At 40.2% G+C, this 18563-nt stretch overlaps 1 protein-coding gene across 3 annotated transcripts in view; it reads left to right on the top strand.

Moving 5' to 3' along the window:
* Positions 1 to 18563, top strand: part of CRACD (capping protein inhibiting regulator of actin dynamics) — a 132608-nt gene that overhangs the window by 109935 nt on the left and 4110 nt on the right. For all 3 annotated transcript variants that reach the window (XM_058803035.1, XM_058803036.1, XM_058803034.1), the window contains 6 exons: positions 5813 to 5977; positions 8443 to 8511; positions 9780 to 9962; positions 11349 to 14679; positions 15677 to 15867; positions 16890 to 17055. In XM_058803035.1, the coding sequence (XP_058659018.1) occupies positions 5813 to 5977; positions 8443 to 8511; positions 9780 to 9962; positions 11349 to 14679; positions 15677 to 15867; positions 16890 to 17055 (4105 nt within the window). The remainder of the gene's footprint in view (positions 1 to 5812; positions 5978 to 8442; positions 8512 to 9779; positions 9963 to 11348; positions 14680 to 15676; positions 15868 to 16889; positions 17056 to 18563) is intronic.

Raw genomic sequence — 18563 nt, 5'->3', positions numbered from 1 at the left:
CTGATTTTGTAATGTTGAATGACCTGTATAGTTTTCTCCTTGTCAGACCTTATGAATGTACAGTTTTGGATTACATTTCTTTTAGTCATTAGCATATCTTAGCTAATACCAAGCCTGTGCTTCCCACACTGTGCATTGCACATCTGTATTCTACCAGCCACTCCCAATGTATCTTCTGTTTCTTATTGCCCAGATCTCACCAAAGATACAAAGCTGTTTTTCAAACCTCAAAAGTATTATCTTTTACCATGATGGTGTGAATTTTTCAGAATTGGAAATGAATTTTCACTTCATGATTGCCTAGCTTTGTATTTCTTACAATTAATTGCTTTGTTGCCAATGATTTCTAGTGCCACTGCAACCAAATTTTTTTCCTCATATTTGAAAATTCTTTTTGCTTTATAAACTGAATTTACAATTTTTTCTAAATCATTGAAGCATTTCTTGGGCAGACCCTCCTGTTCCTATGATCATAGTAAACCCTGAAAATGAGCTTCCTTTCCAAGGAAGGAAAATTTTCCTTCCTTGCATCTGCTTTGTTTTAGGAGAGACTGATGTGACAAATGCCACAGATGCTGTATCTTCAAGCCTCTCCACGAAATCTTCTCTTTACACATGAGTATGTGTAAGTGATCCATCACCACTGTGCACCAAAATCTTCATTCATGTCTGCATTTGTTGCAAATACACATCTCTAGAGGCCCATGTAGAGTTTGCTCCTTCACCGTTTTTCTATTTTGGACTCTCTCAAAAAGTTTCTACAAGTGTAATGCCCCTAACCACATGCTGCTCCAGCAATGGAGAGTGGAAAAATTTCCTCCCTGCACCTTGTAGCCAAAAGATAAGTGCTAATACTTGTTATTTTCCTAATTTTCTATAGGTTTCCATGTTTATTTTATCCCTGGATTATTTTCTAAAGCTATATCAATATAACTTTTCACATGATGCTTTCCAGTTTATTCTCTCCTGATTTTAAAAAAGCTTATGTGGGGTATTTGATTTGTCTGGATATGCTGCAGATATGTTTGTATTAAGAAGTGGACTCACTTCCATACTTCAGCATGAATTAGGTGAACTCTCTTCTGAGCCTAGAAAAGAAATTATAAGAGAGAATATGATAAAATGCCTTAAAATCATGAGTGGAATTGATAAAATTAATCAAGAACAATTATTCAGTCTTTCATAGCATGAGAACACATAAGCAACAGTTGAAACCAGTAATACTTCCAAATCAAAACAGATATTTCTTTAAGCAAAGTTGCACTGTATAAAAATTCCTCAGATGCCACAAATCATTGGAGCATTTACAAGTATGGGCTGAGTATAGGCTCACCCTGTTCTTATGTATTCCCAAGGCATTTGATTTTTGGATCATTCTGAGAGACTGTACAGGATCAAGTGGAATTTCAACAGTGTGCCTCTTTTTAGGACAATTAATTAAGTCATTGTTTTCCATTTATATATAACTAGAAAACTTAATTTCAATTAAGTTTCGTTATATTTAGGGATTGCAAGCAGATATGAAGAGTAGATCTTTGAGCTGAAGGGGAACTATGACCAGCATTTCTTGTAAGCCTTGTTTGAATGGAATCAGCTGGAATAGTACACTCTGTTTTAATGGTTTATAACTGAAGGGAGCAAGCAGCTCAGCAGATCCAGTTTTGGATTCAGTCCAGGCATAAAGCCCTAAGAGTGATGTAGTTTCAGGGGCCTGAATCCAACAGACACACAAGTAGGCATGTACACAGAAGAGGAGCCAAATGGGAGTGAGAGAGGAGATGTACAGCCTGGTCTGGGCTCTTTGCCAATTAATATGGAAAACTTGTTCTGTGGCATTTCCTATGCAAATGCAAAGAGTACTTTGAAAGTCTGGGCTTTTTTTTTATTAGCTGCAGGTGCCAGACAACGCAGAACAATTTTACTTAGGAGATTTATTCCTTAAGTATTAATGGGAAGCTGGTGTCAGCTAAGTAGTATCACATTTTAGCAAATTATTTTGCATGAAATAGAAGTGAGATTGTGTCATGGTCCAGTTACCAAGAAAGATTTTAAAAATTGGATGAATATAAACTTAAAATTATTTGTCTAAATTCCTAGCATTTATTCGTCTGTATTGGATGTACAGACCTGTGCAGACCTTACTGTCACACTGAAAGCCAGCCAGGTTGTGTGTGAATAGAAAAACTATCAAGAATCTTATAGAAATTTCATGAATCTTCCAGGAAAAAAAAAAAAAAAAGTGGATGAGGATGAGGTAAACTTGGCTTGGATCTCGTCCTAACGCTCGCCTGTGTGTGGTGCCTCCAGCCCCTGCTCCGTGGTATAGGTAGTGTGTGGTAGCTGAGCTGTTTTGGTGCTGAGAAGGGTTTGTAAGTCCTGTGGAAATGTTTGTCCCCTGGCTGCAAACTGAGGGACCAGGAATGCCCACTGGAATTGATAAGGCTGGAAGTGGGAGGTGCAGGCACAGAAAGTTCATCTGTTTGCTTCTGCTCCCATTGACAGATTTCAGGGCAAGATGGTGGCTTCTGGCTGCTAAATTACAAGTCTTCTTGAACAAACCAAGAGAGAGCAAGGTCCTTTGGCTGTATGTCCTATGCCCAGTATGCATCTGTGGAGATTTTCAAAAGGCTGTTTAGCCACAACTGTGCAATGGCAGAAGAACAAAATGCAATGCCTGCAACTTCTAATGACTGACATTGCAAATAATCCTCCTTAGGCAACAATCATCCACACACTGTCTTCACAGGGAATTCTTAACTACAGAGGATTTATACTTTTGTGTTCAGAAATATATGTCTCACTGAAACTTTTGAGAAATTTAAAGCAGATGCTCCTTTTCAGGGATTATGGCCTCTTCTCAAAGGTCTTCCATCTAAAATTGGTGTATTTCCATTTCTGGGTGAGACTATTTGAGTGCTCTCCCAAGTAAAATTTGTGGGGGTTTCATTTTTTTTTTGGATGATGCATTTTTAGAATTATTATGATTGACCAGGTAGAAAATGCATCAGTGTGGAATTTTTCTGAGAGCGTAATTGCATTGCATTACATTATAAACACATTCTAAAAAATACCAAGAAGCAGGTTTAGCATTACTCTCTAAAAGCATTAAGAATAAATTTGCTCAGTAGTTACCATGAGGTATTTGAGATTTTGACATTTGCTCATTTGGTATTTAGTGTCAGCTTTAGAGATTAGAATGCACCAAAAGAAACTGGTCAATGGAAAACTACTAGCGGAGCTTTTTGTTTTTTAAGATAAATCAAGATAAAATAGGCCAATAAATAAATAATACAGAGAACCACCTTCTGTTCTGGAAGGGTGAGGTTACTAGAGTTTATTCCTCAATCTTCAAACTAATTCATGCCAGTCTGAGCAAACAAACTTTTAAAGCTTTGAAAGAATTAAAAAAATAACCAAAACCAAAAAACAATCACGACTGTGTACAGTCCTTTAATACCGAGGATAGTATATTTCTTGGAAATACCAGGAAAATAACATTTTATAATAATAACATTTTATAATAACTTATATATACAGAAAAACACATTGTTACTGCAGAGCCCTCAAGCACCCTTGATGGCAATTAAAAAGGCCATTCTGTTTCAAGCATAGACCTTTCTCCATTACAGCCCCACCACCAAACTCCCACCAAGCACTGCACACACACCTACATCAAGAACTTGTCAGAAGATCAAAAGGGTAGCACACCATCCCATCATCCAAAACACACTGCAAGCAATGTTAATGTGTGCATGTTCCCACCATGAACAGATCCTCAGTTTCCTAGTGGTTGCTCAGCAATGCTGATAGTTCCAGTTTTCTGCCCAGGAGAATTATTTGTCTAGGACTTTAGGAAGAAGAAACGAGCAATCTCAACTTAGAAAATACATTATCAAATTAAGATTTTTTTTTCTGAAATGACTTTATCCTGATTCTAATATTTAGAAGGCCTGCAGGAGTAGAGCAGAATTAAAGGCCTCACATGATCTCATACAGAGCATTTTGCCAGATCCCATGTACACAATGGAAGCATGTGAGATTTCAAGTCAGAGAGCTGCACTGCTAACACAAAAGCCTGCATGGACTTGGTGAAACCCTTGCCTTTAGATTATGCCAGTAATCTAGGTGGGAATGAAAGTTTGCCATTCAGAGCTGCCCATTATGCTAAAATGCTTTACGATTCAAATTTCACTACTTTCTGCCAAAATTCAAATGGGCATAAATTACTGCCTCAGTGAGGAGACTGAGAAAAGCTATTGTAGTTTAATAACCTGACTATGAGGAGTTTCTGCATGTAATTTTTGTTTTAATGGTTCAGTACAGAAAACTGTTAATGTTTTTGGGATAGTATGGATGAACTTGATATAAGAGTCTAGCCCACTGGGAACTATGGCAAGAAAGACTAATCAGACCTGAATTCCTTTAGAGGATATCTTTCCTTAACAAATCCTCACGTGTGCATTGTGTTACTGATTCTATGCTATAGGGGGAAAAAAATTTCTTTGTTTTACCTACTATCTACTCCAATCTTCCACAGCTCTCAGCAGCAAACTTCTCTTAGGGTACTGTGTAAGTACCTGACATTTCCCCTGAGTAGAAGCTGCACAATTGAATTACTTGTTCATAGTATCGCAAGACAAAAATGGGAGATCTCCTTTGGAGAATTTTCTGTCCTTGAAAAACAGAAAAGCAGGAAAATATCTCCACAGTCCCTTTCTTCCTAATTTAGAACGATTCTCTGAAAGATTTCCAGAAAAGAATGTATTCATAAATGTTCCTTGCTCCATTTGCTCCTTCTAGAGAACTTCTTCTCTATTTTGCAAAAAGTTCACATTCAAAGTCTGTGAATGTGTACATGTCTGTGCAGTAGCCAGGGCTGTAATTCCTTTAACTCACCCAGCTAGAGGACACTTAGTACATGCTTCTTATTTTATTAATCTTATGCTTGATGTAATTCAAGAGTACTTCCTTGTAACCCGTGACAGAAGATTGCTTCGACATGGAAAATAAATGGTGGGAAAGCTTTTTTTATCCATCCATCCATCCATCCATCCATCCATCCATCCATCCATCCATCCATCCATCTCTTGCATGTCCCCTGCCTAAACTTCTTTGTGCAACAGCAGCGAGTGGCAGTGTTTGTGAGCATGAGCAGACATGAGTTTATATATTCTTCCTATGAGAGCAAGCATTTAAAAGAGCTGGGTTCCCCTGCTTTGAGAATTTGCTTCTCTAAGGCAGGGCTGTGCCAAACTCTTAGCATTTAAAACTCATGATTAAACATTACAATAAGGATACCTTTTAGAAATACAAATGCATGAGATGCAGGGTTTGGGGGCTAGAAAAGAAAAAGGTTGCCTTTTGGGTTAGTTTAGTTTCTCACTATACACTTTTCTCATAAGCTTAAGCTTCACAACAATAAGGCTTCATAATTAGCTTTTATAAACAAAGTTTTAACCTAGAACATAGATTTTAAAAAAAGATTGAGTGTTTTAAAACTCACAGTAAATTTTCAAAGTTGGCAACATTGTCAAGAACTTGAATTGATCATCCAAAATCAGAAGCCATGTAGTAAATTCCTCACTTTAGTCTCCTTGTGGGGAGAAAGAAGAAAGAGTGCCCACCATGTTGCAACAATGTGAGCCTCAGGATGGTTTTTTTGGTTTTGGTTTTTTTTTGGTCTAGATTCAGAATTTACCCAAAATATTTCTGTGCAGCTTTCAGGCAGAGAAGGGGCACTTGCTGGACTTGACTTGTTTTGCTTGTAATATAAATACCTATTTTGTTTGTTTTATTTTTCTTGTTTTTTCAGCAACAGTTGGCCAAAAATATAAAATTTGGGCAGCCTCCACAAATGACAATTTCTGCAAGGACGATGGGGGAAGCAAATGCCAGTACAGAAGATGATGCACTGCTCAGCAGCCCCACGGAGACTGAGGCCCAGCAGGACACTGTGATCTCAGACTGCAGTAATAAAGTAAGCCCTTCACACTGACGTGTCCATGGCACTGGAGCAGTGCTAAAGCAGCAAAGTTCACTGAGGTGTAGCAGATGTTTCCACTGAGGCGTAGCAGATGTTTCCAGTGAGGCGTAGCAGAGCTCAGTGGGCTGTTTTACATGGGAGGGATCTCTCAGCTGGTGCTTCCTGGCCTGGTGGGAAGCATGCTCCTGGCATCCTGAGCCAGGTCACACAGAATTACTGGTTTGAGTGTTTGCTCTGAGCTTCCAGCAGTGCAGACATTACTTCCAGCGTAGCTAGAACACAGGCATTTTTTCTAATACAGAAAACATTTTAAAGTATGGACTTCCCAGCAAGGATAGTTGTTCACACCAAAAAGGAAAATAATTTCAAAATGAGAGGTGTGTGAAGCCTAAGCCTGTAAAATCTTCGGTCTTAGAGTACGCATATTTCTCAAGGACAGGAACCAAAGGTGAAAAAGGGGGAGAAGCATTTTGAATGCTTCCTGAAATCTAACTTCCAGTATAATTCAAATTATTATTCAAATTATTCATAGAGATTTTGATGCTGTGGGCATTTAGGTGTCCAGAAGGGTCTTTTTCAGACACTGAAGAAACACGGTGAGTGAGGAAAGGTCTCTGGAAAGCCTCTAAGGCAAGACTGGTTGAGTGTGTTGCTGTAATGGCAGAAAGAAGTACAGTGACAACCTTCCTTGCCAGGGGGCTGGCTTTGTGCCTGGGAACCCTTGGGAAAGGCATCCAGCACCCAGTACATGTGGCCTTTAGGATCCTGGGGCACCAGGGCATGAGCCTGCACTCATGTCACTCACACTCATGCTGGCTGTGTGAAAGGCCAAGGCAACAAGGGCCCTGTGCAGCCCATGCCTGTGTTCAGCCAAACACACTGAAGGGACATTTGTGGCTGAGCTGGCCTAAATTCTTCATTAGTCTTTAATGGACAACAGGTCCTCTGTGACCACTTCTTTCATGGTTGTGACTCAATCTGCCAGGGAGTCGGGCATTTGGGTAGGACCTGCACACTCACACATCTCCCTTTGTGATCTGGAAAGATAAAAATTAAACCAAATTAAGGTATATTTTTTTTTGCCTAGCAAGTACTCCCTCTGGTGCGATCAGGTAAGGTGAATCAAGAGCATCCCTTGTGTCTCAGAGCACAAAGCGTGCAGTGGGACTGTGGACAATGCACAGTCTCTACCCTGGTGCTGGGAGAGTCTGTGTTTGAGATAAACACAGATTGTCTGCAGACAGCCTTCTTCCTGGGTCCTGCAGGAGACCCTAGTGTCACCTGGTGACTTCCAGCTCAAAGGACACAATAGTTCAAGCACTAAAACCTGCTAGAGTGTTTTTATGTAACACAAAGGGAGAAATTCAGTTCTTTCCAGCTACTCTTTAGAATATCAAGTTTTCAAAACAAAATTAACATCCCTTGCACAATTCTTCCTCCAAATACTGAAGGAGCATCTATCCCTGCTCAGAGGCAGTTTGTAGACACAAACAAAACAATTTTCCATGGATAGTGTCAGCCAGAGCACACAGTACTTTCCTTTTGTTTCTGCACACTACTAATTACCTGTGTTATCAGAGAATTCTGGTGCATGGCATCTTCCCTGCTTTCTGCTCTTGTCTCATCTGCTGGCCTTGTAACTCCTTGGCATGTGTATCTGCATAGGTCTTGGGGGATGGGGTGGCTCCTGTCAAAAATTGGTGACCAGGACCACATAGATCTGCTCTACTTTGTACAGATTTCCTGTGATACTCTGTGACTTCTGATTTTCCCAACGAGTAACGTGGATTGGTAGCAAGAGTTCTGGGTTTAATTTAACCTGTAGTTGTGAAGCTGAGCATTTAGCCTTGATATTAACAACCACGCGGTGTAATGGAATCCCAGCACACATTAGGTTGTGAAGTAATACTGTGATAGTAAACACCCCAATGTTTCTGGCTGTGATGAATGCTTCTTCAAGCCCTGTGCCTTGACAATTCCTCACCATGATGGCTTGGAGAGGTACAGTAGCTAAAGAGTCCTGGTTCTTCAGGCTTCCATGGCTCTGGGGGTCTGTTGGCTCTCTAAAAAGAGTCATCAAGAACATGGAGTTGAAACTCCTTGCAGCACAGGTAATGCCTGAACAGGCTAGTATCTTTTTTCCTTATATGTAAGTTAGGAGAAAATAAAATCATTAAGACCTGATCAAAATCCTACAAAGTTGTGCTCTTTCTTTTGTTTTGGAAACTGATTATCTTGTTAAGGAAGCCTGAGTGTTTTGCTTTTTGTAGTGCAGTGATTCAAGGAGCAGTGAAGCCAAGCTCAGAGCATGTAGAAACAAGAATTGCTTATCTATCAGTCCTGAAGGGATAGGAAAGATGGAAAAATCCTATCCTAACATACATGATTTCACAAGTCCTTTGAATCATAATGAATTGATCTTTTCTATTTTAATACTTGTTTTTGGTAATCTTTTCTAGTCTGCTGACACTCCAGATTTCTTGAGAAAAATGAATTTTCTTGGAACAGGATATGAAATGGAAGAAAAGGTAAAAAAACTTTCATACTTGGTTTGCACTGAGTTACATTCTAATTTTAGATATTAGAAGCCTGACAGTTTCTGTTTTCATACGTTGTTTGACTGATCATCCAATATTTTGTGAATGCTGTGCACTTTTGGAGCTAGCAATAACTAAGACTGAGAAATCTTAAGAGCTGATTGCAGGAAACAGCAGAACCCAGTCTCTGCCAGTCTTGCAGCATTCCTCTATTTGATGTATTAATCACAGAGTCATAATTTTCATAAGTACTTCTAATACTTTGTTATGCCTGCATGTAATTCAATAAGCATATGCAAAATGTTCCCTCAGCTTTTAAGTAATTGGTTCCCTGATTAGCATATGTTTAACCTCAGAAGATTACAGAGCTGTCTTGAAAACAATGTATGTGATTTCTTTCCTTACAGAAGATGTTTTCCCCCCCCTTTTTTTCCTCTGTCTTCTTTTTCCATTTGTGTTATGCCAAATGCAAGTCTTGGGATGATAGTTTGATGACTTATGGAAGAGACAGATGACAGGCTCATTCTTACATGCCTAGACATACAGTTCCACTATTTATTCACCAAAAGAGTCTCACTGAATCCGTTTGCTTATATTTGCACTTTCTGAACCCAAGTATTTGAAGGGCACAAGAAATAAAGCACCCATCAAAGCCAATGTTGCCTTACTTTAGTATTTTGCTGTTTGGAGCTGTCTTGGACAATTCCACAGGGCTCTGGAGGGAAGGTTTTCCACAGGCACTGTGCCAGTCAGAGATCCAATGCTGCAGTCATCTCCTATGCAGAGAGTACAGCTCTGTAGCTGTTCTATTATGAAGCTGAGATAAGTCAATCTGATTTGCTTCTGCCTAAATCTAAATTATTTAAATTATTTTTCCCAGTAAGCAAACTTTAAAATGTCCCAGGGTTTGATGTTGCTTAAAACCTTGCCTGTGCCTTTCCCATTCCCAACAAGTTCAGAGTGGAGTTAAACTGTGAAAAAACTTCAATAGAATCATCTAAGTAATTTTTATGTGAAAACTATCAAAATATGTAGTACTGAAAATAGGAAAATATTAGAACTGCAACTTTTATGTCCGAAGTATGTAATTTGTATAATGAAAAGCCAAGGTTTCTAATGTTTTCTTCTAATAATTCTTTTGAATTCAAACTTGCTAAGATGCATGTGTGTGTGTGTAATTTATTTATTTATTTACGTCTTTATTTATTTAATGGTACAAATAGCTTAATAATGATTTCTTGTGTTTGTGATACAAACAGCTCACTCCAATGAAGTCAGCTCGGCCAAAAAGGCAGTTTTCCTGTTCTGGCACAATCGAAACAATCAATTTGGATTCAGTTCCTCAGGCTCTTGCTCGTCTGGACAACAGTGCAGCTAAGCACAAACTGTCAGTGAAGCCAAAAAAGCAGAGGATGTCAAGACAGCACAAGAGATTGACAAAGGTATTAAATAACTGGCCAAACAGCGAGAGGAGGGAGATTATTTTTGAAACTGGGTACAAAATAACCATAAATGAGTGTACCAGGGTCTATAGGCAGAGGACTTGGATCTGATTAACACTGTTATTTACTTGAAACCCTAGCTGGAGAGAAGATGCAAAAAAGTTTTCATATTGCCAGTTGAGACAACTACTAATTAATCCTGAAGTTCTTCCACTAGGGTTTTACATTATGAGAGTTTTCTGATTCTAGTTTTTCTAGTAAAAACTTTAGGTCATAAAAGTCTAAAGATATGTGCTGCTGTTAGTGCTGCTCTGATATAGGCAATCAGATGGTGCAAAATTTGGTTGGGAAAAAATCAGATTCTCTCAACTGGGCATGGATTCTGACAGGGATAATAGCTTTGCCTTATAAGAAGGAATAAGACTCAAGCAATGTAGCTCTTGCAGCAGCTACAGAGAGAAATATAAAGTTGTAGCTTTGTGCACTTACTGCACATCTGTTTTGATTTTTATCCTAACATCTTATTAGTTCTTGTAAATGGGACAAGACTATTCAACTACACAGGGCTCAGGAGAGGCCACTTCCCTTTCTTCTGCACCACTGTACTTGCATTTATCACTTTTGTAATGAAGAAATTAAATTTAAACCTCTTGTTTATACAATGGTTAACTGGAGCCAAACGATGGCTCAACAAATGATGGCTGGACAGGACATTAGCTGAGCTGTTTTCCAAAGGGAAGCACTCTTCAGGTGCAGAACAGAGCAGTATTCCTGGGAAGCTCTGGCTGTGCTATCCATACATGTTCCCACGGTTCCTACAATAGCACTGGAGTCTCAGCACAGCTAATGAGGAAGATATCCTGGCTCAGGATTTGTGAAAAGAAAGCAAATTTTGTTTCCCTGAGGAGTGTTCTTTCCTGGCTAGCTTTGCAGAGCTTTTCTCTGCAGGCAACAGCTCTGTCTCTGCAAGTATCAAATTTGAAATGAAAGAACTGGCAAAACAATGCCCCTAAGCAGGCATTAATTATTTCAGGCTTAAAGGATGGAGTTCTAAGTAGCAGAAGAATAGGCATATGAAACTCATGCTCTGTTCCTTGGGCTTCTGCAAATTTAAAATGGCAGGTCCCAATGAACACCAAATAGTGATTCAATATTTGTTGTTATACTGCTGTCACTCTCAGGATGTTTTCTTTTTTTTAAAGGCTATCATTGGAATAGGGGAGATACATGTGATGATGTAATCCATAACTTGGGGTGGGATATGTTGGCTCATCTCAATCACTGTTTAAATTGGGGTTTTTTTGCATTTGCAACTCTTGGTTCACTGTGAAGGATAACAAGCCAACAGGCAATGTTCAGTAACTCCAAACTTGTCTCCAATTTTAGGGATCACAAAGTTTAACAATAACAGAATTTGAGCCAGAGGACCTAGAAACTCAGCTGTATGAGGACATATACCCAGGTTATAATGGACGCTTCACAGCAGACAAGCTAATCCAGGACAGAGATGAGCAGAAGCAGCTTCACCTGGCAGAGGAAAAAAGAATTGAAGATCACTTGGGTATCATTGAAGCTGAAAGGATAAGACAGATTGTAGAAATGGAAGAACAAAGAGAAATGGAAGAAAAAAGGTGCCAAGAACTTGAGGAGATGCGAAAAGAACAGGAAAAAAGACGCTGTGAAGAAGAGAGGAGGCAATACCTCCCTGAAGAAGAGACATTGAAAATAGAAGAGCAAACATGCCATAAAGAAGAAAGAAGACTGATGAAGGCTGAAAAAAGGCAAGAGCTGGACAAGCAGGTGCAGAAGGAGTTGGAGGAAGAACAAAGACAAAACCTTGAGGAGAAGAGGCACTGGGAAGTGGAGGAACAACAGAGACAAGAGATGGAGGAGCAGAAGCTCAAGGAACAGCAGGAACAAGGACAAGAGCTGGAGGTGCAGAAGCTCAAGGAACAGGAGGAACAACAGAGACAAAAGCTGGAGGAGCAGAAGCTCAAGGAACAGCAGGAACAACAGAGACGAGAGCTGGAGGAGCAGAAGCTCAAGGAACAAGAAGAGCAACAGAGGCAAGAGCTGGAGGTGCAGAAACTCAAGGAACAGGAGGAACAACAGAGACGAGAGTTGGAGGAGCTGGAGCTCAAGGAACAGGAGGAGCAACAGAGACAAGAGCTGGAAGTACAAAAGCTCAAGGAACAACAAGAGCATCAGAGACGAGAGCTGGACAGGCAGCAACACCAGCAAAGGGAGGAACAGCAAAGACTAAAGCAGGAGGAAGAGAAGAACCAGGAACAGAGAGAGCAACAGAGACGAGAGCTGGAGGAGCAGAAGCACCAGGAACAGGAAGAGCAGAGACATCAGGAACTGGAGGAGCAGAAGCATCAGGAATGGGAAGAGCAGAAGCACAAGGATCTGGAGGGGAAACAGAGACAAGAGCTGGAGGAGCAGAAGAGACAAGCACCAAAAGAATTAAAGCAACATGGGACTGAAAAAGAGAGTCAAAAGGAAGAAGAAAGAAACTGGCTGGAGGAACAAACAGAGCTCAAGAAAGAAAATAAGGAAGAAATACAGCAACAAGAACTAGAAGAGAAAGAGCTTGAAGAAGCTGAAATAAAACTAAAGCAGGAGAAAGAGCCTGAGAGCCTCAAACAAGAGAAGAAGCAGGAGGAACAAAGACAGCATTTGAAGGAGAAAGAAAAGACAGAGAAGGAACAACCCCAGCAAGTGACAGACAAGAAAAAGAAACGGGAAGAGCAGAGGAAACACAAACTCACAAAACAAATGCACATGGAAAGTTCAGACTGTGTACTACAAGATGAACTGAAGCAGCAAAAGGAACAAAATGGACATGAGCAGAAGGTAGACACAGAAGGACAAAATCTTCAGCCAAAACAAGAAAAATCCTTGGAACAGCCACAGGAAAAAGATCAGTTGTGTTCTGCTGGAGGGGCTGCTCGGCATCCAGCAGAGGAGAAGATCCAAGAAGGATCAAGTTTCCAAAAAGTCAAACAGCCAGAAAAAGGAACTAAAACAGCAGAAGAAATACTAGCCCAGAAACTGAAAAAGGAAGTTGAGGCTCAGGAGCAAAAACGCATAGGGGAAGAACTTCGGTGGCAAGAGGTAGATGAAAGACAAATGGCATCCAGACCCTTCACATTTCAAGTGTCTTCTGGAGATAAACAGATCATATTTCAGAAAGTAAATCTGAGTCCTGTTATGCCCATCAAAGGAGCAGGACTCTCTTCTCCATCTGTCAAAGACTGCAGGGTGCACACTACCAGTAAGGGCTCTCATTCCCTCCCATCATCTGTGTGTGTACCCCACACAGCTATTTTGGTTACCGGAGCACAGCTGTGTGGCACAGCAGTGAACTTGAACCAGATTAAGGACACGGCTTGCAAATCATTACTTGGCTTAACAGAAGAGAGGAAAACTGTGGATATTCCCTCTCCAGAGAAGTCCGAGAGAAAAAAACAGGATCCCAAACCCAGCAGCAGTAAAATGAAACACGCACAAGAGGCATTGAACAACCAGGCTGTACTGGCTGAGTGGGCCTCTATCCGCTCCAGGATCCTAAAGAATGCAGAAAACAACAAATATAATGAGAGAGACCGAGGAACTGCCTGCAGGCACAGTGATGACTGGACACCCCGAGGAGGACGCGGTGCTCCCCATGGCAACTTGAGGAAAACCCTCTCTGCCAATGCAAAGTTCTCAATAACACCAGCATGGCAGAAATTTTCAGATGCTTCAAAAACCAATTCAGATACTGAGAGTGTAAATGTGGCAAAAGGCAATGAAACAGTGGCTGTGGGGAGAACCACTGGCTCATCTGCTGATTCGAAGGAGGATGTGGTTTCCACTTTTAAGGATCACTTAGCTGAAAAGCTTAAAGAGAAAATGGAAACCCATAGGGAAGTGACAGACAACACTGAAGGCTGTAAATTTGCAAAAGATCTTCCATCATTCCTTGTTCCAAGTTTTCCACATTCTATGGGGAAGGAATTACCCCAGCCAGAACTTCCCAACGCTCTGGAAAATCAGCAGAGTAACAGCACAAAAAAAGCAGATAAACCATCACCAAATGGAGAAGAGAATGTTTCTCCTTTTGGGATAAAGTTACGAAGGACAAACTACTCTTTACGTTTTCATTATGATCAACAAGTAGAGCAAAAGAAAAAGAAAAGATACAGTGCAGGAGACAGTTTTGATGGTGTGCCTGACCCACTTACCTCAACAGAAGGAGAGAAAGAATCCTCTGTTTTCACTTCACAAGAAAGTACCTCTCCTGGCACTGGGAGAGCAAACATCCCTGGTAATTTAAAAGAGTCTTCAGTTACTGTGGTGGAGTTTTCAGCACCTGTGGGCACACCAGCCACCAGCCAGAGTGCTCTACCTGCTCATGAGAAACCTGCATGCAAGTCCCTGGTCCCACAGAAACCTGCTTTAGCTCCAAAGCCCACCAGCCAGACCCCACCATCATCTCCTCTCTCCAAAATAAACAGATCAAACCTATCTGAAATGCTGGGGCAAAGGGTGGCTAAAGCTGAATCAGAAGGTGGCTGGAGAAAGGAAGACAGAGCAAATGCAGCCCAACCCATACCATCCAATGACTACAAAAATGAAGAGGAAGAAATCAAAGAAAAGAAGTCATTTTTCCCATCTCTAAGTATTCCATGGAGAGAAAAAAATGACAAAAAGCCTGAGCCATTGAAGAAAGGTATGTATTTCTCAAAGCAAATTTAGTTATTGTCTACATTTCCAAAATGAGATACTGGAGGTCCAGAGGAAGACATTTAGTCTTAAGTTATAATTTTTACCTGGCATGTTACTTGTGGAGGACTGTTACTGTGCTTAGGGTTGTCTCAATGAGTGTGAATTCCCATGCCCACAATTTAATTCAGAAGCCCATAAATTCAGTACGACCAGTGCAAACTACTTAAGAAAATTAATTTCAAGGAGGTAACAGTAGTGTGTGTGTGTGTGTGTGTGTTTTTCCTTGGCAGAGATGTTACCTCTGCCTCTAGTGAGTCAAGTGATGGACTCTGTGGTCTGTGGATAATGGTGTCATCAGAGCAGATGGTGTAATTTTTTAAATCTACATTCTGTTGCTTCTCTTTTTAAGGAAATGTTATCTAGCTTAAAAAGTATTAAGATGTAGGTCCCCTTATCGTGGGCAAATTCTTTATTTAAGCAATACAGCTGGGCACAGCAGTCTGTGTTTCAGAGGCAGTCTTCAGTGATGAAAACAATTAGAGTAGCTATAATGTCTCCTCAGAAGAGAGTTGAAAGCCCCTGTGTGCTGAAATAGTATTTTGTACAAGAGGGAAAATTACCCTTTCAGAGTAAGGACACTCAAAAAAACAAGGCAGAAATCCAGCATTTCATTGGGAAATCCCATTTTTTTTCATTCTTGAATTTTTCAAACATCAGGACACTTCTAAAACAGTATCTGAGTGGAACTGCTGACTTTTTATTTCTTTTTTTCACACACAAAAAGAAGGATAAATTTGGACAGCTGGGTGAGTGTGTCGAATTAGGTCTTATTTCTGAGGCATAAAATCTGTTTCAGGATTTGCTGTGCAGTCTGCAAAGGTCTGTGACTGACATGGCATTCAATGGGCTTTGCTCCAGAATTTTCACAAGGTAGTTGTAGGGGTTTTCTCAAGACAAGAGATGTGCATTACTCAATCAATTCTTGTCATGTTTTCTTTCAGAAAAGCCTGTTCTTCAAAGCAGGCACTCTGTAGATGGCTCTAAATTGTTGGAAAAAGTGGAAACTTCACAACCACTTTGGATTACATTAGCGCTGCAAAAGCAAAAGGGATTTCGTGAGCAGCAAGCCACAAGGGAAGAGAGAAGACAAGCCAGAGAGGCAAAGCAAGCAGAGAAACTGGCTAAAGAAAATGTAAGCAATCTTTAGAAACCTGCCCATTAGAAAACCTGCCCATAATTATAACTGTTATAGCTAATGTTGTTATGTGGGAATATTTTTTTTATGTTTGGTAAGACTTCATAAAAGCTAAAATGACAGCAAGTATTCTGAAAGTCTGGAGTTCCCTCTTGCAAAACTGAGACCTCCAGAAGAAAATACAGTGCAATAGTTTGGCAATTGTAGTGTAAACTCTGAGGGTATCAGGTGGTAGTTAATGACAATCATAAGCAGAACTACTGTGCAGGGGATGGCACAGAAAAATTGTGTGTGATGTGGTTCTTTCAGAGCTTACGTGAGATGTTAGCCTTTAATGCTTAGGGAATAACAGCTGGAATATGCAATTAGAGGTGAATATTAGAAGGTCTGAATTTTTTATTGCAGCATGTGCTATTTGGGTAAAATACAGATGAACAAAAGAAATAAACAATCATTATGCATCCAAAGACCCAAAGCAGGCACTGAATTCAATCACCTCTTTCCTGTTCTCCAAATAGCTTTTTACTCTCCATGGCTATTAGTAAGGGGAGCTTTTCTGCTTGCAGTACCAAAGTGAAGCTGCATAAACAGTGATTTCTATATAGGTATCAAAGATGGCAAAAAGGCAGAGTGTGTGGATAACTGAATATATTTTGCTGTTTGTTATGAGAACCTAATTTCTGATGGATGCATGCATAACTTGAGACATAGACAACTGATGGAAGAAAACAGCAGTGGGTGTGAAGCTGCCCACAGATGTACACTATGTTTCAGTGCTGTATTTAACGGGGAGGGCTGGCTCAAACTCTTCAGTATTTTGACTGAAATGACAACATGACAAATTAAACTGTGTGGTGGGTTTTTTAGAGTCTTTAATAACAGTTGATTTTAGAAGCATCGGTGTTGTGAATCTTTGCCGGAAAGGACAGGTGATGAATGAAAGCATCAAGTGTGTCATCTCTAACTTGTACCCATTATATGACAGACTCTCATTTAGCAGTTTTCCTTCTCTGTTCTAGGCTGCTGTAAGTAATCAGTCAGATAATAAAAGTAGCAGCAGCAAAACAAGCACACTGCAGAAATCTACAACTCAAGAAGGAGAGAAGAAAATTGAGACTGCTGTGTCAAGACTAGAAAGAAGGGAGCATCTAAAAAAGTCGAACACCCTTCCAACTTCTGTGACAGGTACAGTTGAGAGATTGAGATTCACTCTAGGAATAAGGAACTTCAGAAATGGTACTGCATGTTTTTGAGAAAGTGAATGAGAGGGTTTCCTTTCCCTCATATACTACAGCAAGAATTACAAATGCATTCCATAGAACAACACAGCTTATTCCTATCTCATGTGCTCGCCATTATGATGGAAATATATCATTTTAGCAGTCCTTACCATGTTATTAAGGCTGCACTGCTGTAATTCCTTAGAATTGCCCCAGTTCAAGTTAACTAAATTAGGCTGTCTCCCCAAGCCATATCCAACAGTATTTTTGGAACATGACTAATGCACATTAGAGGGATCTGATTTACCGTAAATTGCAACTGCAGTACTGTTTTGCCTTTAGGTTGGGGGATAGCACAGACAGGGAATGATATTTAATTTGTAAAAATATATTTGTGCAGGAAATGAAGCATATTCTGTTCTCACACCTCCCAGTTTGTCAAGGAGAAATATTCACCCCCCAATATTGGAAATAAGTATTCTCATTTGAAAAATACAAAGGATAATCAATTCAGTTGAAGGTAGTCTGTTACTTTGCATCTAGGATTTTTCCCTCCCAGTCAAATATTTGGCATGGTAGCTTGGAACCAGAACCTACTGCTTTATCTGTCACTTCAGTTAAGCTGAGACTACCCCATATTCAAAAGGCAGGCAAATTAAAATAAATACTTCCCCAAAGGGCATAATAATATTTGGGGTGGCATGAGGTGATTGTTGAAATACAGGCTTGCATATATTTCTCTAGTTAACAGTAGTCCTAGGGAAAAGGTCTTGGAGTGGATAGGTGTTGAAGAAAACTTTTTAAAAGTTATGCTAGTAAAAAACATTTTTGAAAGTAAATACATGTATCAGCTGCATCTATTCAGTACCACTCTACACCAAGAACGGTGAAATGCAACTATTGAAAGCAATGAGGTGACTCAACTGATTTGTTAAAGGCTAAACCAGCACTACTCCTGCATTGCAGGCTGTCCCAAACTGAAAAACCCCTACACCTGCCTATATTCAGTTGATCTTCACACTGCAGCTGCACACCAGAGCAGATGTCCCTGAGAACTTCACTTGGAACATCTTGGGTTGGCCAAATGACCTTTAAAGGTCCATTTAAACCCAAAGCATTCTAAGATCTTACATAAATTGCCCAAAAGGTTCATGCTTTGCAGCATGAACTCTCTGTCAAACCCTAAAGGGGCTCTACTGCAGCCCTACCCCAAAGACTCAGCGTGGTGTTGTTATGCTGTACATGGTCAGTGCTAGCAGAAATCAAACTCCATCACAATAGATGATGCCAAATTAGATCAAAGGCCCAAACCCCAATTATCCAAGGTCGTTCTGTCTGCACTAGAATGACAGTTCAGAAGGAAATTGAGGAAGAATTACCAACCTTGAAATACCTGAAGTGAAAGCACAGAACTCTACTGGCCCTTGAGAAATAATGACTGGACTTCCCTGTGATTACTGACTCTATTGGGAG

This window comes from Ammospiza caudacuta, chromosome 4, assembly GCF_027887145.1.
Source record: "Ammospiza caudacuta isolate bAmmCau1 chromosome 4, bAmmCau1.pri, whole genome shotgun sequence".
Taxonomy (NCBI): domain Eukaryota; kingdom Metazoa; phylum Chordata; class Aves; order Passeriformes; family Passerellidae; genus Ammospiza; species Ammospiza caudacuta.
The sequence above is the reverse complement of the archived record's forward strand: the minus strand, read 5'-3'. Positions and strand labels throughout refer to the sequence as shown.